Here is a 20,328-nt window from a genome sequence, read left to right as displayed (position 1 = left end):
GGTCATTGGTTGCTGGACATTATAGCTCATATAATATTAATTCTCAATCAAACAGGTAAGTAAACATAATATATGGACAGAAATACCCTTGCCCTCCAATTCAAGGTTGAAGCAACATAGCAGATCATATGTCATCACTATAACATGCACATTTCAGCAACATTATAGCATATCCAAGCAACATTATCACTTCAAGAACTTAGAGCTACAATACCAACTAACCAAACCCTAGACAATGGTAGAAATTTTTTACCCATCAGGAAGCCATGAAGATTAGCGTGCTCTTCAGAAAAAAATCTCGCTCAAGAACGGTGGAGGCTCCATCCCCATCGCACCTGCGGGATCCGGAGCTGCCGCTCCTCGGCTTGCTGCAGGTCGCGGCCGCCACCGAAGGCACGTCGCCGCCGTCCACACGCGCCGCTGCCTGGAGTCGAGGATGCGCGCGCGGAGTCGAGGAGGACCGCTACCTGGAGTCGAGCCGAGGAGGACCGCCGCTAGAGGACGCACTCGCGGAGCCGAGGAGGACCGCCGCCTAGAGGACGCTCACACGGAGTCGAACGCACGTACGGGAGTGCTTGGAGTCGAGTCTTGGCTTCGTGAGAGAGGGATGAAAGGGTAAGGGTATTTCTGACATTTCGTGTGGTTGTTCAATAAATTCCAATATAATATTAAGTTATGTGTCTTATAGCGTATGCGTTTTTTAATGTCTTACAACAAATTAAAGATGTGTTTTTCTATGTGTTTTGGCAAAAGGCAAGCTTTAACGGTGTCTCCTGGCTAATTTTGCCCATCAGATATGAACATGTACAATCAGCGCAAGGCTTTAAGAGGGCAATTTCACACGGTCGTCTAGGAAGCAATACAATAGAAATAATAAGCTGAAATAAGCTAATGAATTTACAAGTGTTGACAAATTATTTTGAGTTGGCAAGGAAATTTTTACGATACTCCCTCGATCCTTAATTATAAGTCATTCCAACTTTCTTAAAGAGTCAAATTATCTCAAGTTTGACCAAATATATATAATAAAAATAGTAACATCTATGATATAAAATAAGTATCATTAGGTTCTTTATTAAGTATATTTTTATAAGCTACATATTTGATGTCATAAATCTTTGTATTTTTTTTATATTCATTTTGGTCAAAGTTGAGATGCTTTGACTCTCTTAGAAGTTAGAATGACATATAATTTAAAATAGAGAGAGTAATAAATATGGTAATTTAATATTTAATTGTATTTAAAAATTATTAATAATGTTATATAGTTTATTAAGGACCCATGTCTTTGGTTTCACTCCAAGCTGCTGAATTGTCAGGTTCCCGCATACCTCCTAGCTTTAGGCATGGTTTGGCACAGTTTTATTAACAATTTCATGAACTGTTGTGAGTTATTTTTTTTTGTTAAACGGGTATTTTAAAAATAGTTTCACCCATAAACCTCTTTAAATCACGTTCTCACATGAGAAAGAAGTGGGATCAAACTAAAAATAGTAGCTTTTCACACTTTGCAAGCCCTGTGTAGGACTCTATGAGAGCATGTTTTAAGAAAATTTGCATGTGTAGAGCTGTTTTGCCAAATAAGCCTCCAAAATAGCTTTAGCTTTACCGAGAAAGCTGCTCATAAAGCTGAAACTAAAAATAGAGCTGTGCTAAATAAGGCCTTATTCATCCATCAATAATGTATCTTGTTCATCACACCATGTTAATATCATATGCATTCAAGTTGGGATAAACATCTGGGTGTCGATGTATCTTGTTCATGACATCATGTTTAACTTAATATCATGTTCAGCATCATATGCAAGCGAGCGTTGATAGTTGACCCCGAGCCCAAGTTTTGAGCGTGTCGAGTTACATCGCAAGCTAAACATCTGGGTAGTCAGTAGTGTTTGGTTGGCAAATTGGTAATGACAACGTGAATGGAAATAAATTGCGGCATTCAGAGCATCTCCAGCAGGCTACCTAAATGGACTACCTATCCCCAATCTGAATAGTAGAGAGCTAAAAATCCACTCCAGCAGACTACCTATTCCACCCAACAGATTTGTTGGCTACCTAAATCCCCCTCTCCACTACCCATTCCTGTTGGGTCAAAGACACTACCCATTCCTGTTGGGTCAAAGACACTACCCAAATCTTCTCTCCCACCCACACGCCTCTCTCTCCTATTAATGCTCTGATTGTGGGACCTAGAAGTCATCCTCTGCTAAGACAAAAATGAGTAGCTAGTTTTAGGTAGTACTGCTGGAGTTGAGAGCAAAATCTAGATAGTATTAAAATGGTTGGCTACTCAAATAAACATAAATATTTAGGTAGTCTAATTTAGGTAGTACTGCTGGAGATTGTGTTTGGTTGGACAAAGCAATAGCGTGTATTTGACGGCCGGAGCTGAGCAGCAGCCAGGTTGAACAGGCGGATCCCATCAGATCCTTCGGAGTCGATTATGCTTGCACAAACAAACATTAAATAATACTCCTTTCATCCCAAATTATAAGTCATTTTAAAAATCTTAGAGACTCAAACTATTTTAAGTTTAACCAAATTTATATAATAAAATAATAATTATTATGATACAAACTAAGTATCATCAGATTCGTCCTTAATTATATTTCCATAGTATACTTATTTACATTACAAATCTTAGTATTTCTCTCTATAATTTTGATTAAATTTAAAAATGCTTTGACTCTCTAAGATTCTTGGAATGACTTTTAATTTAAAATGGAGGGAGCTGTTAACCATTACTCCCACCATCCACAAAGGAATGCAGTTACGGGTTACGTCAGTTAAACTAGTTAAAGTTTAACCAAGTTTATAAAAATAGTATTAGCATTTGTGAATCCAAATAAATTTATTATAAAAATATATTCTTTTACTAATTTAATAATGTTTATTTTGTATCATGAATGTTTATATTTTTTATATAACTTTGGTCAAAGTTTAAAATATTTGACTCCTCAAAATGTGAGAATTATATTCTTTTGTGAACGGAGCCAGTACATAGAAAAGGCCGTGAACCAAACATCACCCAAGTTAGGTAACTAAGCATCTTTGAACTCTTTCAGACATTGAACTTGAAGTATAGCTTGTCATGAACCATACCACGTCTTCTTCATAGAATGTAATCAACACGCTAACCTTTTAGAATATTCACTACATATATTTCATATCTTTTTTTCTGACGGTCTGTGTCGCGATGTAGTGACAGATTGAGAATGTTTCCTGCTCCTGATATTCTTTAGCCTTCAATGTTTTTCTTTAATTGAAAGAAAAGCCAGCACGTTGAAGTGTATAACAAAAAAGGGATAAATAGACAGATACAAATACAAAAACGAAAACATATAACAACAATAGACCACAATCGCCAACATAATGTTAGTGGCCACCAAGCCACAACAATCAACCGCTAGCAAAACAAGAAAAAAAATGTACTGTTGTAGAGCCTAAAGAAAAAAAATGTACCCAATAAGCAAGTTCAAGATCACAGTGGGTATCTAGGTACACTATTCAAGTGTCAGGGTTAGATTGATATTGCCACAATTTGCTAAGATACTTAAAACTTCTTTGCTATATGTCCATTTTAACCCATCTATTAGATGACCCTGGGATGTTGCACGCCCAGAAGTACAAGCTTTTTAGTCCAAACATGTTACTGGACTTGGAGTTACTTCATTGGCAACCAGCTTACTATCCTTCAGGACCTCATCGATAGTCTTGTTGACTATGCTATCTTTGGCCTATCACGCAGTTGAAGACAGATCTTTAGGAATACTTTCTAGACAGATGAGGGTTTATCAGAATCCATGAGAAAAGAAAGCAAGATTACCTTTACTCCAATGGCAAGTGCTGTTCTGACATTCACCACGTGACCTAACCTTAGTGAGCCTCCCTTGTTGTCCTTCACGCAAAACACTGGTACCTGCCTTGTAGATGCTAGTGCTGGTATGTGTTTTGTTAACCATTTGGGGTTGCAGTCAGCAGCTACAAGGACAGCCTGCAATATTTGCATTATTAATAAGAAGTACTAGTATTTGTCAGTTTCAGTGCAGTGTTCGTCTCAAAAGCTGTGGTCATCGATGTATGCGACACTTGAAATCGCCCTTTTTCTTTGCTCTTGATTGAACATGATCAACATGTATCCTTAATTGGCCCATTTTATTGTTGCATACAGAGCTGATAGAGAATAAGATATATATGGTAAAATAAAACAGTATATTTGACTTTGCACTTTTCGTGACTTGGGGGGCTCATGTTGGGTTTCAACTCTAACCTACCCTAACTTGCTTGAGACTAAAAGGCTTTGTTGTTGTTGTTGTTGTTATTTGACTTTGCACTTTGGAGAAGGCAACATATATTTGATGCAAGAATTGATTATTAAGGCTTTATATCACAGTGTGTGACGGTAGGTTGGAAGTGGCCAAAGTTCAAGAAAATTTTACTTGATGATTTTTTTCTTTGATAAAACAAAGCAGCACAATATACTGCAGTTAGTCCAGTACATGCTGCGACAGCTAATTCCTCCACCTAATACCACACAATGGAAATAAAATTCCACTTTAACATAGCACTATAGAGTATAGAGGTACACCAGCAGCAAACTAGGAAACAAAAATTAACCTGCAATGGCACCAAAGGAGCTTGACGTCGGCCTGAGACAGTTGGTGCTTCACTAGACCTTTGAGTAGAATGAGAAGCAGTAACAGAATGTGGCATTCGCTCGAGAACCCTTGTGACATCATTGACCCCGATAGCAAATTGTTGCTGCAAGGGAAAAACAGTCAAAATAAGTGGGAGAGAGAGAGGGGGAGGGGGGGGGGGGGGGGGGGTCCGCCTTATTTAGTTCCTCCCCCGAAAGTTTACACTCTATCCCATTGAATGTTTGGACACATGCATGGAATACTAAATATAGAGTAAAAAAATAACTAATTGCATAGATTCCGCTACTTTGCGAGATGAATCTTTTAAGCCTAATTAGTACATGATTTGATAATAAAGTGCTACGGTAACACATGTGCTAATGACGGATTAATTAGGCATAACAAATTCATCTCGCGGATTACTGACGGAATCTGTGATTTGTTTTTTTATTAGTATCCGAACACCCTATGTGACACCCCGAAACTTTACATCATGGAACTAAACAAGGCATGAACAGACTGCCAACAATGACGGTAAAAGGCTGGTGAAACAAAAGAATAATGATACCTTCATCCATATCTTTTCAGGTAAGCTTCCCCTTGAAGCCTTAGCAATCTCCACAGTCCTACCGAAGAATGAAGAATACATTTTAAGCCATTGTCAACATGAGGATGAAGCAACACAGAAAAGCAAAAGGCTAGAGAATAGCAGGTGCTACCTAACAAGCTTTGACAATAGGTCATCAAGATCGTCCCCACTGATGAAATCTGACGCTAATCTGCTCAGGGACAGAACAGTAAATGAATTAGCAATAGGACAATAAGCAGCTGCTGCATGCATCACAAATCGTAACCGGAGAGACTAGTAAAATGACAATTGGGAAACACGCTTACACTCCTTTGCTGCCCTTCAACGAGTTGGCTGGATTCAGAGACTTCCTCTTCTTGCTCATCGGCAGGCGGGCTCAGAATTTGGTATTCAAAATACCAAGGGCTGCCAAAAAAGAAAATAACAGCGTAAAACCTAATAGCCGCCCCAGCCAGATATGGCCGCCGCCCCAGCGCACGCCGTTGTCGCCGCCACGCGCCCTCGCCGGAGTCCCGCCGCCGCTAGCCTCTAGGGTTTGGGTGGGAAAAACTGGAGTTGGAAGGAAGCGGGCGATGTCGCCACCGCGCGTGCGCCGTCTGTGTTCTGCTGTGCGGCGTGCCGTGCGGGAGCGTGGGGACAGCGGACAGAACACTGGGCCTTCTGTTGGGCCATCAGCCATACTCTTGGTATCGGTTCGGGCTGCCTAGGTTTTCCCTTTGTCCATTATACTGTGCAATCAAGGCCCATTAAGATAGTTCCCTGCCGACTTAATTCTTCAAAATGCTCATAACATAGAGGTGAGTAGGTGTGTTTTTTATGATAAAAAAAAGTAGGTGTGTTTGCTGTCATCACCATCTTCTTCCAGCGATTCCTTCGGCGGAGACGGTTTGGTTATGTGTTCGGCAAACACGGAAGCTTCTACAGACTCACTTGCAATCTTTCGTTTTTCTAGGAGCGTGCGTGTTACGCCTTGTTTAGATGTGAAATTTTTTTAAATTTTGCTATTGTAGCACTTTTATTTGTTTATGGCAAATATTATTCAATCATAGACTAACTAGGGTTAAAAGATTCGTCTCGCGGTTTACAGGCAAATTGTATAATATGTACTCGCCTTTGTATGTTTCTTTTAATGTAATGCAGGTATGTTTATAAAAAAAAAATGTACATGTACTAAGTAATTTCTCAAAAAAAAAAGTGACCATCACCTCTCCAATTTCCGAATTCAAACACATCGGCATCGTGCAATGACATTAGTGGTCCAAACCGGGGTTAAATTTTCACTTTTCAGGATACAATACAGTTAGCTCCAGCTTCTCTGACATATTTACTGTTCATGCATTATTCGCAAAAGCTCTTTTTATCTCTCATCTCTTCCTCTCACAGGGTCAGCAAGTGAAGCTAAAAAAAACTAGCTTCGAGCTCTGTGAGAGGAGGGAGAAAAGGAGCTCCGTAAACAATGCATGAACAGTGCCCCAATTGTCAATTCATCTGCAGTATACCACCACTACGGAATCGACCACCCGGCAATCGTAGGATCAAGCAAATGCCGGCCATTGCTAGCAACATTATAGAACCAAGTCATTAGAAGAGTTAGACCATGGCATTTTACAGACAACCAAAGCCAAAATATAATATGTTAGCGGCTGATGCTGCTGCAGCCACGGTCCACGGCTACGACCGTCTGTCCAGTGCCCAAGTGCCTAGTCCAAACACGTCCTACAATACAACAAAAAGGCAGCCATGTGGCCGAGCCTTGATCCGGTGCCGTTGTCCCTCAGATCCGCCGCTTCGTGCTGGGGCTGGGCATACCCTCCTCCATGGACGTGGAGGTGTTGGGCCGCTTGAGGAAGCCGTCCAGTGTCTTCTGTTGCTTCGAGGGGCTTGGTCCCAAGCGGTCCAGTTCCATGGACGTGGAGGTGTTGGGCCGCTTGAGGAAGCCGTCCAGTGTCTTCTGTTGCTTTGAGGGGCTTGGTCCCAAGCCGTCCAGTGTCTTCTGCTGCTTCGACTTCGAGGGGCTTGGCCTGCTGTCAATCTGGGAAACGTCCAGCGTCTTCTCCTGCCCGTCCAGCATCTGAATGAATACAAAACAAAAACAAGATTGTTGCTTCCTTAGTGCAACTCAAGTCATGGTGTCAATCATGGTCTTAATTGGGGAAAAGTCGGTTTGAGAGAGACAGAACCTGCCCCAGATTCTCAAGTTTGCCTTGCACAGAGTCCCTGGGAAGCAAAACAGAGCAACAAAAGACCTATACTGAGTACATGACCTAAATCACCACATTTAGTACAGGAAGCAAAGTTCAGGACATACCACATAAGATCATCTGCAGTACCGTTAGCGAGAAGATAATATACGTTGACTGATGAAACCTGGAATCATGAAGAAAATAAGAATGTGTCTGTTGTTATAAGTGGAACATCAAATTATCAACTGAAGTATATTAATATTCAAAGAAGACTTCAACAATAAAATCACAGTACCATCAGATAAATAAATAATAACAAATTATCAACAGAAATTTTATAAATATTCAAAGAAGACTTCAACAAAATTGCAGCCCCACCAAATAAATAAATAATACAGCAAAAAAAAAGAATCAAAGGACTCTGCTGGCTACAAAGTAATGTGCCTGATATTCACCTGACCAATCCGATGTGCACGATCTTCAGCTTGAATGATGTCCCCAGGAGTCCACGACAACTCAGCAAAGATTACTGTGCTCGCTGCTGTCAAAGTTATCCCATAGCCTCCGGCTTTGATGGATAACTGGTATGTTATACTCACATTAGATTGTACCCATTAACACTCCAGGAAAATCTATATAACCTGCCCGCATGGTTTGAACATTGGATAATAACATATATGTAGGCTTTATTTGGCAGAGCAGGGTAATTCTAGCTCTAGAAATCTGTGGAGCTAGAGCTGTGGATACACCTAAGTTGTATGGTTGAACTGTTTTCTTTTATTCTAGACAAAGAAAAAAGACTTTAAGGTCGCGATTTTAGCAAACAAACTTTCAGATTTGAGGTGAAGCTGGGAGCTAGAGCTGTGCCAAACAGGGACTAAATTTTGACTGCCAATTACAAATGTTTGAAAGGAACTACACCAACCTAGGAGGAACTAGGCAGCTTTATAATGAGAAGAAAATAGGCACCAAAGTTTAGCTTGCCGAGGACTCAAACTTGAGGTGGCCTGGGTGTACATCCACACCCTCAACCAACAGAGCTAATTGTCAGTTCATTAACCACATAGTTTTCGAACCTTCATCAGAACACTTCTCTGTATCTAAGGAGTCAACCTTTCGGCCAGGCAACCTCCCACACCTAACTGGCCTCTCCCACAGCCACAGTGAGCAGCACCCCCACCGCCTTCTCAACCGTCAGTCCCAGCATCCTCCCCAGCGACCCCTTCTAAGCCCAGAAACCATAGAACCTTCCAGGAACCCTGAACCCTAACACCAGCGAACTCCGTCTCTGGCGGCAGCAGGTGAGTTTTTTCCTTTGATGTTTTTGTGCATCCCCAAATGCGAAATATGCATACGTGCAGTAATAAGTGTTAGGCAGATAGATTAGTTTATGGGCCTACTGTCTTGAGTGTTTATATTAAAGTATTTCTTGTGAGTTTCACCTGTATTTGGTGGTGGTTGTGTGTGTGGGTGGGGGTACAAAATTGAATATTAGTAAGTAAAAAACATACCACTGCTGCCTTGATGTCATCGTTCTCTTGGAAACTTGTGACTAAGGTTTGTCTTGTAGTTAAAGGTGTCTTGCCATCAATTTTGATACACTTTACTTTCTTCTTCTGAAACATGGTGGCAAATAGTAGGTCCATGTGTAGCATAAACAAATAAAACATCAAATACATTATTAGATTCTTACCGAAAGATGTTGCTCAATGGCATCAATCATGGGTTGGTGATGAGCAAATATTAAGAACTTGCAACCTGCCTGGATGTAGATGGTAAAGTAAAGAATTTAGATATTGCTTGTGAAGACAAAAATATGTTTGTAAGATTTTGTACCACATTTAAAATGAGGATAATGGGTCAACAAACCATTGTCATTTATGGGATAAAAAAGGAATTCGAGGGCCAGTCCATAGAAGGACGGCCCATTCCAGGCAATGCAACATTATTGCAACCTCCCAAAACAACTTTGAAATCTAACTAAAGTTGAATCGAGTTGGTTTCTATAAAACAGCCATGAATGGAATCTGTGAACAATGTGTGTGTGTGTGTGGGTGGGGGGTATGTTTCTCTTCTATTGATGCAATGATACAACAAACTCAAGTTGGCTTATTAAAAAGATTTTGAAAAGGAGGGATATTGTTTCTTTTTTCAAATTATACAGTCAAAATGTGATCCCCAATGAAAGAAAATAGGACACAGGAGAATTATTAGGGGCATGTATAGGTCAGTGGCAATTGGTGATAACTCAACAGTATTATCAGCTTCAGCAAGTGAAAATACAATCCTCATTTGGAATAATGAAACTGCACTAACTAGCACATTCCAGCACAAGGGTACAATAAAAGGGTAATTTGACAAATATATAGAATCATAATATCAGGTGATCACCTCAATCATAGTACCCAGGAAATCCAACACAGCTGGAATTTTAGCTACAGCTGAATCAGTATAGATCTGTGGTTAGAAAAAACAGAATCATACTTCTATACAAGCACAAATACATACAATCACAGTAAGCTAAATGACAGAAAAATGAATAACATGAATCAATATTCAAACCAAGTGCAAATAACAAAAGTTGAATATGATGTTAATATAGAAAGAAATATGCTTCTGATTTCAATGTTGGGCTTCACCACAATACCATATAGAAGAGAAGAAAAGAAAGACAACGAAATTCAGAAATTGACATGGGTATTCCAAATGAACAAATAACCTCTCCAAAGATTTTAGAACTACAATTTGCAGAATTACTAAATTAGCTAGTACTTCAGTTACATGCCACAAGCCAACAGAACCTTGAACTGGAAAGATGCAGAATTTATAACTTTAATTACTAAAAGTTACTACACATGCCAAGATAAGGGTACCTCAAAAATGGTAAGAATACACTTCAGCTTTAGTTGAGTTACATGTCTTGGTTTAGTAAGTTAGTAACTAAGAAAGTAAAATACTTAGAAAATAATACCCACAAAGTGTATATAGGATCATACAGGGGTGCACTTTCAGATTACCTTATTGACAATATTCTGGTAAGCAAACCTGAGAGAGTCGATCGTCTCTTTGGAGTCAGAAGACTCAATTTTGATCTTCAAAGTCTCCAACTAACAAAATGCACACCATTTCAGAATTACTTAAAGTAAAATTGTAACTTCAATGGTTGTGCTGATGCATTCATGCAGAGGTACGGCAAGAAAGCTAAGTGCAATGCATACTTTCCTTCTGTTCGTGTTTATATAAAAAATGAAGGTTAGATTTTTCAAAAGCACCATAGCAACTTGCAAAGGAAAAAATTCCAACAATAGAACAATGTGATGTGAGGCAAACAACTAGTTAGCTTTCACAATTTGTACCTTTCGATTAGTTAAATTACAGTCATATAACTCACTGCTGATTAAACCACCATGTGAAAGATCTTCACTGGTGCAAACAATTACATACGATACCAAATAATGTGGTTATATGAAATGAAATGCAGATAGGTTTAGCTACCTAAAACTGATTGTGTTCTCATATTCTACAATGTATGATTTGCAGGCAAAGAATAAAAATGGATAATACCTCAATAAACAGAGCACGGACATTTTTCACATCTTTCTCACTTAAATCTAGAAAGACCTGAAAGGTTGACGAAAATTAAATGATTAAGCATAGGTCTGTGTGTAGTCAAGAAAAATATCAGTATAACAGGAACTAAGCTCACATAAAAGCTACATCCTAAAGGTTATCTTACTGAATCACTGTGCAAGATCGTCAAAAAGAATCAACAGATCTTCTCAATGTTACAGTTTAAGCATTGCAAAGAAACAAGCATATAGCCAACATAGAAAGGTTCAGAAAACAATTAGGAATGAGGCACTGATTCGAAAGGTCAGTGCTAGTGATCGAAGGACCTTTAACTGTTGATTTAATCAAAATTCAAATTTACTACAGACAGATTCTCAGATTTGAACTGATCGAATGTTTCTAATTTACAGAATGAAATTAACGTATATTTCTTATGTTGATAAAAAAACCAAAAAAAAGAACACAAGGCTACCTGTTGTCTACGTTTAACAGGCAACTGTGAAAGGACATCTTTCTTCAACCTACGGATCATGACAGTTGCTTTCATCAAATTATGCAGCTCCTCATGATTGCTAGCACCTTGATACAACCCGAAAAAACCCTGCAAAGTCATGTCATAATTAGTCACGATTGGCAACAGAAAATGAAGAAAGCAATTTGATAAATCTAGTACTTACACCCTTGCAATATCTATTGCCATACTCATTAACATTCTTGTACACTGTAGGATACAAGGCCTGCATCTGGATATACAGAAAAGGTAGTTTTCACTCTACTTTTGAGCATTAAATATATGCAGCTAACTATGGAAACAAAATTTACCTGAGTAAAGAGCTCAATCGGGCGAGACAAAGCAGGAGTTCCACTAAGCAAAACAACATATTGAGCTTTCTGTGATTGTAAGTCACAATTAGTTGGTTCTGCAAATTCATGCATCCATTGGGTAGAAGATATCATTGGTCACCTAATCAGGCAGTAACAAGATGTTTCCTAAAGCAAGAATAATGGACTTAAAAAAAAGTTTGGCCTTCAGAAACCAGGACCTAACAAGAGCACAAGGAATAATGGACTTAAAAAAAACTTTGGCCTTCAGAAACCAGGACCTAAGAAGAGCACAAGACTATCTGGAAAAATTCATCACAATCAGACCAGCACCATGCAGTCCTCTGTGAAAGTTTGGAACTTCTGTTTGCTAGAAAAATATATGAAATAAGTGGGCAAGTATCCCAACATGTGTTGTAATGTTGTATTGTTCAGGTGAAATTGTGAATCATATTGCATGGTGCTGTAGTAACTCCCAGGTTAGTTGGTTATTGTTTAACTAATAGATAAGCTGCTCTGGGTCAGAGAAATGTTTGTCAGGGATAAGAGATAAGACAAGATCTGGTTTAGAGATTTTGTTAGGAGGCAACCCTACAGTAGATGAGGGATGGTGGTCTGCTGTTATAAGTGAAGAATGGATTAGACTTTTTGAGACCTTTTTCGTTCAAAAAGAAACTTTTTGAGGCCTAAATTCTAAACCACCATAGTCTGGTATCACCCTCCTGGCTCACCCATCCTAAAGCCCACCTTCAGTAGTCACCGTTCAGCCCCTTCAGTGTGGTCTTTACACTAATGGTCTAAGAATCATGAATTTTGTTTTGATGAGGTACTTACCAATTGTTAGGTTTCATGCACCAACCAGATGAATCCAATAGCTTAAGCCATTAGGAAGAGGTGGGCGATCCACACCCACTCACGTGAGGCCACATACAAGGCACAAACGTGGAAATAAAGGAGCGGAGGACTTAAATGACGCCTTTGTCAGGACTCGAACTCGAGAACTTTAGCTTTGATACCATGTTAAGTTTCATGCACCAACCAGATGAACCCAAAAGCTTAAGCCATTGGGAAGAGGTGGGCAATCCACATATACTTCACAACACCAATATCTACTAGTCCAAATTAGGGCACATAATATTTATGCTCACAAAGAAAAAGGTGTTTTCCACATAAGAAGCACCAAACCTGCAAAACAGGAAGTGAAGCAACCGTTCTCTTCGCTTGGCCATTCTTCATAAAATGGGATTCATCAGCTATAACAATCTGGATGAAAATCATTTAAAAGAGGTTATAGATAGATTATGCATACAACTATTTGGTGGTTAAATTCATTGCAATCAGAAGACGAATAGCTGCTACATTCATGAAAATGGAAGATGTCAGCACATCATTGTATTTCTAAAAAGTCAGATATTTTCTATAAAATGTAGTTGATCCTTTTTCTGAAGGTTTAGATGAAATCTTATTTCTTCAGGTGCAATCAAGTGATAAGTCAATCCCCCAAGTATCTGTAATTTCAATAACTAGCTATACTAATCCACCGTGCAAAGACAGCAGCAGTACTCTTAATATAGAAATAATGCTTAAGACACACCCAAAAAAATCACTCCGTCCAGTGCTGAAATCAAGTTATGAAAGAAAGCTCCAGTCACAACCAAGCAATCTCTAATCTACATGCGTTTGATGCTCCTATAATACCACAAATTTAAGATTATGCTCCGCAACAAATATCCATTCAGGTGTAAAATCAATCTTCTGGAGATGCAGTGAACATATTATGCTTCAAAATGACTTGTTCAACAGGAAAAGTGTGCTATAGTGTTTGCATCAAGTAGCTAGATACTGAACCAAACCTACGAAATGAGGAATAAATTATGCGAAAACACAATTCCCCAAATTCAAGTTCAAATGAAATGAACAGAAACAACAAAGTGTTTTAGTCCCAAGCAAGTTAGGGTATATACTAGAGATGAAACCCTACAAAAAGTTGAGGATAAAAAAAAAGGAGAGCTAGTAGTGATAGTAGTATAAAGGGGACCAGTAGCTCACACCATGTTTCTGTCATGTGGATTACTAATATCTAAACAATCCTATCCAAAAATAGTTCTTTGGGCATATTCTGTTCTCCATTTCTCCTTAAACGAAATGAAGTATAAGACAAAAATTCTACCTTGAAATCCAAATCCAGAAGTGTGCTTTGTATCTTGGGAACTACATCATAAGATATCACGTTGAACACCCCATCCAAGTGAAAATCTCCTTTAGTGTTTGAGTAAACTACTCTGAATCCTGCTTTATGTGATCCTCCAGTATGTGGCAATACCACCTAAAGGACAACGATCCATGTTCATCAGCATAATGAAATATATTTTTTTTCTATTTCGTGCTTAGGACTTGTTGAACTAGAATCCTGCTTTATGTGATCCTCCAGTATGTGGCAATACCACCTAAAGGACAACGATCCATGTTCATCAGCATAATGAAATATTTTTTTCCTACTTCATGCTTAGGACTTGTTGAACTATGTGAGTTACAAGCATATCAAGTTTCCTGTATACATACGATAATCACTGCTGCATCAGTTTCCAATAGAACTTTATGCAGGTTAGCCAGGAATTGCAAAACTTTTCCTATGGTTTCTTTCTTTCTTCAATGTGTTATATTCTCCTAAAATCATCATGATACTAGTAAATAAATGGATAATTTGCTTCTAGAGAAAGAATTCACAAAATACATAATGGAACAAACTTTTTGTGAGAGAACTAGTGAATGAAATGTTTAAGGGTATACCAAGATATCTTCCATAGGGATGTTAAGCCAGCTCTGAATCGCCTGTTAAAATAGCAAGTTATCAAGTTTAGACCTTCCTTTGTGCATAAAGGAACTACTGCTAAAATGAAAAATTGACAGCTCGTAAAAAACAGGTGCTCACAGTTGCCCAATGTAATCGCAAAGAAGATGGAGAGATTACAAGGACTGGCCAGGCATCACGAAGGCAAGAAGCAACAGCAATTGCCTGCATAGGAAATTAGGAACTAAATTAGTACCTTCCATCAAATTACGTAAGGCGTCAATGAGCAGTCCCAAAAATCACGATTCATGAGTCAATAACACAAGTCAATATACCATCATTTGAGTCCGGTCAGCGTGAAATACTAAATGTAATAAATCTATCAAAAATTTAATAATTCACTTTAGTTGGTCCATCTGCAGTGCAAGAGCTGGAATCAAGTGTGCAAATTGCATTTGGTTGCCTGTGCAGTGCAGCTTAACCGTATTTGGTTGCCAGCAGAGGACCTTATGCAAGATTGCACAATGCCAAAAGCAGGGCCAATCATGCATTAGCTAGTATACCAGATTTGGTCATATTTGGCAATGCATGCTTACAAAAGCCAATAGATCTCATAAAAATCACCTCCCCCACCTCTATTAGAACATAGAGGTGATCATATGAAACACAATGTAAGAAAGCAAACACAATCTTACTATACTTACCTTGCATGTGTAGGACAACCAAACATTAACATGTTGCATACGTTTATGTTGGCTTTGAGTTGTGCTGCATAAGGTCTAATGCAGGCTAAGGCTAGTGCAAGCAACCAATCACACCCACAGTAACTATTTCAATGCAAGCCAATCAGGTCATGAATGCAAAAAATTTTGGAAGGCATATGATTCAGAGACAATGTTTTACCTGTACTGTCTTTCCAAGACCCATTTCATCTGCAATCAGGGCTCTGCCGCCATGCTGTAAAACAAACCTACAATTGTAAAAAGCATATATGTTAGCCTTATACAATAATTCAAAGTAGATTCTTAGGTCCCTGGCTTATGGTTAACATACTACTGAGGCTTAGGATTTGGCGTCTAATATGATGGCTAGTTGTGTGCCGAACCAAACAATAAGAGTAACAAAAAGTTTGTTTGTTTATAGTATGACTATACGAGCCAGTATGTCATTGTTCAAGTACAGCACAAAAATGTAATGGCGTAATGCACTTGATGCAAGTTGAACATAATGATGATCTAACTTTTCATGAAAGAATAATTTTAGGGTCATTAAGCTCAACATTATGCAAAGCATGCCAATGTCAGATTGACTTTCACCATTATACACAAAACAGAGTTGCAGAAATGTTGAATCACCATACCCGATGCCTTCACGCTGAAATGGCATAAGCTGTGACTCCAGATTAGGGGGGATTCTGTCATACAAACCTTCCCCAAGAAAAATGTGGTCAGCACGGCACGCAAAAAGTGGTGTCTAAAATTCAAATGTAAAATTTTATTATTTCACATGGATCATTTTGATTCACATCATGCTGTTTCATACGGAAATATTTGAATTTGGCACGCAAAAAAGTCGTGTCTAAAATTCAAATGTAACATTTTATTATTTCACATGGATCATTTTGATTCACATTATGCTGTTTCATACAAAAATATTTGAATTTCCAACATTTTTGCTATTTATTTCAAGTGGATACTAAAGAAAGCCAGACCGTTTATATTCAACAACACTTTGGTAACAAGCGGGTGCAACATCTTCTATGTCTATCCATTATCTTAGCATCAGGTGAACGTAAATTTCATAAGCACAAAGTGGAAACGTTAAGATACCTCGAAGATCTTTGGATCGTAAAGCAGCATCTAAAGCACGCTGAACTAGGGGATCCAACTTGTGAACCTGCTAAGGAAGTACATACTACGTGATCAGGAATGAATACATGCTCAAAAGTCAAAACTGTGGGATAAGTAATTTGGTTTTGACTACTGAAGCACAAGCACAGCAACAACTGGGAGGAGCTGCTACTGTCCTCTAGTGGCTTCATTTTAACTGCTTCATTAGTAGTAGAATCAGCAGGGGCGAGCAAAAATTGGTTTTGTGTACAGAGTATGTACTAACTAGAACACAGTTGTTGCTAGCTGTATGTATGATATATACTCTCACTGTAGCAGGTCGGTTACTGTAGCAAACCGCCCTAAAGCATGTAAGCAACTCCAGCCCACCTCCAAAACAAGTCCCTATTCTAAATCTAGAGACTTGATCCAAAAAATCAACTCCAACCCACCTCCTACCTGGGCTCCCATTTTTCATGTCCTCCCAAATTATAGTTTCAGCCCCTCACATCCAGAACCCCCTATCCACTGGGTCCCACCCACTTTCCTCTCCCCACCCATAAATCAAGACAGGAATTACAAATGGTGGAGTTGATGTAGGATTTGTCAATGACAGGTGGGTCCCATAGGAGATAAGGACTTGGTCTTAATTTGAGCTCCTACTTTTTTTATCATAGCCTGTAAATAAAAGTTTAAGGGCTTAATTTAGGGACTTGGGCTGGAGTTGCTCGAGGGTATATACTACCTCATGTACATGTAACCTTTGTAAGTTTGAATAAGAGAACAATAGTATCTCCATTGGTTCCTCTCCTTTCATCATTTTCCTTCCCATGCTAGTTAGTTAGGGCTATCAAAAAGTACTCTGCACAGGGCAGAAATTTCCAGATAGGTCATGTTTGAAGTCTTGAGAGTTTCCTATAATATGGAAGATGGCACAACTTGTGTCTCTCTTAGTTTTTTGTCACAAGCTGAAAACACAAGGTTTGCAAACTTCCTCACAGAAATTGAGAAGAAAGGAAAAAAACAGAGAGGACTCCTACACAAAATGGACTTGTAAGACAGCTGCTTGCTAATTTCATGAGTTCGCCTTTTAAGTTTTACTTTGAATTCATTTAAGTTTTAACTAGTTAACCATGCAAATGATGCAGAAGTGGAGTACTTAAGTATGAACAGCATATAGGTCAACCAACTAAGCAAGAAAGCAATAAAATTAAATAATCAGAACTTCAGAAGAACATCATTGCAATGGGAAATGGGATTGCAGATGATAACTGTTACCTCCACAGCTAATCCAGATACTGAACGAGGAAAATCCTCTACTATTGCTAAAGACGAGGGAGGAAACATCCATACCCTGTTGTTTTGGATTAAGTAAAAGAACAATTAGAACATATAGTGAATTTTTCAGCAGACATCAAGTTTTTCCATGTTACAGAAAATATATGGTGATCATGAAAATTAAAAGAATGTGTAAACTGTAAAGAAACCTTTCTTTAGCATTCCAACTGGCTTTTGGTGTCCTCCGAAATGCATCAACAAGTAACTGAGAAATAAACAGAATCAAGCAGATTATAGTTTCGTATAATTCAGTGACACGTGATTCAAGATTTGTTGTGGGGATATACCTGGTTGTATGGGAATCTTGCAGCGATCATCCCGCTAGAATGGAGGAAAAGATGAACAGATATCTTAGGTGAACTGCCCTGGCTATTATTCACTTGAATGACAAATGAAAGCAAAGGATAAATAAGCTTAAGCACCAGCCATATTACAACAAACTATGAAAGGACCTATAATGTTATCTACCTGCATTTCTCGAGGGAGAAAGTGCTTCTACCTGAGAATTGAAAAAGATAGGGATTGCGCTTATTAGCAAAGTTAGTTACAAATATAAAAGAGACCAAGATTTACAGCAGCAAAAGCTCTCTATGCCTAACTGGCTAACTATTATTAAAACAATGACCTTCTCTACACCAAGCTATTGATTATCCAGCCAGAACATCAATTTTATTTCAACAAGAGAGAAAGTTGCTACACTTTTGATTTTCAAACTTGCACACTAAAATGAAGGACAGATAATAGGGGGAAAACACCCTTGAAGCAAAGAAGAACACAAACTCTGGTGGTACTTAACCACAAACCTCCCGACCTTTCAACAAATTGACCATAAAGAGGTATTGAGCACGGAAGGATGAGCTTAGAGAAAAAACCAAAAATCGCCATTTCTTCAAACAGGAAACCCAGTTATCCAAAGAACTCCGTTGCATAGAATGACTCGATAGAACGCTCTCAAGATTACCACCACATTTGTACATATGCAGCATTGACCTAAATTAGTATTACATTTTGAACCGTTTTATGAACCCATGAGTTCTCCGACAAGAACCCTTCTATTTCTTTGATATGGGAAAATCGCTACAGAATACAAAGAGCTTGGTAAAAGAAAAGAATTCCGGTCTTTCAAAAAGAAAAAGGAGAAGAATTTCCAAATGCGTTAACCATAAATTCAATATCCGACAACCGAGCCAATCCCCAGTGCGCCAACAAGAATCCCCCAGAACAGTAACGGAGCGGAGAAAACCCTAACCGTGCCGAAGCGGGCTTCCAAAGAGGCCCTGGCAGCGGGGTGGTTGCCCCCGAGTGGCGACGAGACGGCCGCGGCCGGTGCGGTGGCGCGGGAGGGGAGCGGCGAGGTGGCCCCGAGAGGGGAGGCGGGGACGGGGGCGGTGGAAGCCGCGGAGGCGGAGGCCTTCCGCTCGGCGAGCTGGCGGATGGCGTCCCGCTCCATCTGGTCCAGCTGCTCCGCGCTGAGGCCCCAGTCGTCGTCGTCGCAGTAGCCGCCCCAGCCTCCGCCGCCGCTGAGGCCGGCCATTTTTGGCGCGCGTTTTGATCGAGAATCGAGGCGAGTCTTTTTGAGGCCTGAGGGGGAAAGGCCGAAAGGGGGAGACGAGGCCTCTCTGCTCAAGCCTCGAGCAGCGAGGTGCTCTGAGGGCCGATGCTGCGGAGGGAGCCAGATTGGGTGACTTTACAGAGCAAAAGCAAAGTTACATTGTAACTTTCTATCCAATGACTCAGCACGCATACAATGCAAAGGGTTGCAACACTTAGGCCCTGTTTAGATTAGAGATAAAAAAATTTTAGGTGTCACATCGAATGTGTCGGAAGGATATCGGGAGAGGTTTTTAGAAACTAATAAAAAAACAAATAACATAGCTCATCGGGAAACTACAAGACAAATCTATTAAGCATAATTAATCTATCATTAGCACATGTGAGTTACTGTAGCACTTAAGGCTAATCATGAAGTAACTAGGCTTAAAAGATCGTCTCACGGTTTTCAATCAAACTGTGTAATTAGTTTATTTTTTTATATATATTTAATGTTCCATGCATGTGTCCAAAATTTGATGGGATGGACGAAAAAAATTTAGGTAGGGAACTAAACATGGCCTTAGCATTTTTCGTCCACTTCGGCAGACGGCAGCAGTCTGTGGCAGTTCCATGCCGGTGATCATGAGTTCATGACCAGCTCTGGCGGGCTGCCCTCCCTTGTCTTCTGGTGAGGACACGAAGCAGCCCCGACCACTAGAACCCGTAGCCGAGGCCATAGTCAACCATGCTGCTGTGGCTCTCCGTCGACGACCTGCGCCACGCCTTCTTCTTCGTTGATGCCGACGACAACGGCACCATGTTCACCACTAAGCTTGCCATCCACGGCGGCGCGGGCGTCGACCCGAACTTGTCGGAGCACCGCCAGGCGGAGGCGCAGCACTTGCTGGTGGCCTGGCGCGCGCGGTGCCTCGCGGGCAACTCTGTGTACGTGCACGGCCAGCGCGTGGGGCAGCGTGGAAGCGTGGCGAGTGGCTGTCCGGCATGGGCACAGGGCACAGCGAGCGGGCGGCCA

General features: G+C 39.9%; 2 protein-coding genes across 2 annotated transcripts; both read right to left on the bottom strand.

Moving 5' to 3' along the window:
* On the bottom strand, positions 3,307-5,876 carry LOC110432555. Its single transcript, XM_021453254.1, has 6 exons — positions 5,535-5,876; positions 5,360-5,419; positions 5,209-5,266; positions 4,621-4,764; positions 3,830-3,997; positions 3,307-3,740 (listed from the first exon to the last, which is right to left on the bottom strand). Exons 1-6 carry the CDS (start codon positions 5,591-5,593, stop codon positions 3,639-3,641), a joined length of 591 nt encoding a protein of 196 aa, XP_021308929.1. The 5' UTR covers positions 5,594-5,876; the 3' UTR covers positions 3,307-3,638.
* On the bottom strand, positions 6,783-19,437 carry LOC8083720 (SWI/SNF-related matrix-associated actin-dependent regulator of chromatin subfamily A-like protein 1 homolog). The gene is made up of 24 exons (XM_002461048.2): positions 19,012-19,437; positions 18,231-18,261; positions 18,050-18,141; positions 17,912-17,967; positions 17,703-17,778; positions 16,425-16,491; positions 15,956-16,022; positions 15,499-15,565; positions 14,737-14,820; positions 14,595-14,636; positions 13,975-14,130; positions 12,990-13,067; positions 11,805-11,873; positions 11,660-11,725; positions 11,455-11,583; positions 10,977-11,033; positions 10,430-10,519; positions 9,804-9,869; positions 9,106-9,174; positions 8,924-9,028; positions 7,868-7,993; positions 7,538-7,596; positions 7,410-7,446; positions 6,783-7,300 (listed from the first exon to the last, which is right to left on the bottom strand). Exons 1-24 carry the CDS (start codon positions 19,294-19,296, stop codon positions 7,004-7,006), a joined length of 2,271 nt encoding a protein of 756 aa, XP_002461093.1. The 5' UTR covers positions 19,297-19,437; the 3' UTR covers positions 6,783-7,003.

The sequence above is a fragment of the Sorghum bicolor genome, chromosome 2 (assembly GCF_000003195.3).
Source record: "Sorghum bicolor cultivar BTx623 chromosome 2, Sorghum_bicolor_NCBIv3, whole genome shotgun sequence".
In the NCBI taxonomy this organism is placed as follows: domain Eukaryota; kingdom Viridiplantae; phylum Streptophyta; class Magnoliopsida; order Poales; family Poaceae; genus Sorghum; species Sorghum bicolor.
This window is presented reverse-complemented; position numbering and strand designations above follow the sequence as displayed.

What these genes read in the sequence shown, in the direction of transcription:
- LOC110432555 (XM_021453254.1), bottom strand. Translation starts at nt 5,593, where the DNA reads ATGAGCAAGAAGAGGAAGTCTCTGAATCCAGCCAACTCGTTGAAGGGC. An exon ending in CTGAAAAGATATGGATGAAG is followed by an intron (nt 4,765 to 5,208) that starts GTATCATTATTC and finishes TTTCCCTTGCAG; the next exon opens with CAACAATTTGCTATCGGGGT. An exon ending in CTCCTTTGGTGCCATTGCAG is followed by an intron (nt 3,998 to 4,620) that starts GTTAATTTTTGT and finishes CAAATATTGCAG; the next exon opens with GCTGTCCTTGTAGCTGCTGA.
- LOC8083720 (XM_002461048.2), bottom strand. Translation starts at nt 19,296, where the DNA reads ATGGCCGGCCTCAGCGGCGGCGGAGGCTGGGGCGGCTACTGCGACGAC. An exon ending in TTCTGGATTTGGATTTCAAG is followed by an intron (nt 13,068 to 13,974) that starts GTAGAATTTTTG and finishes ATTTTCATCCAG; the next exon opens with ATTGTTATAGCTGATGAATC. An exon ending in ACTGCAGATGATCTTATGTG is followed by an intron (nt 7,447 to 7,537) that starts GTATGTCCTGAA and finishes TTTGCTTCCCAG; the next exon opens with GGACTCTGTGCAAGGCAAAC.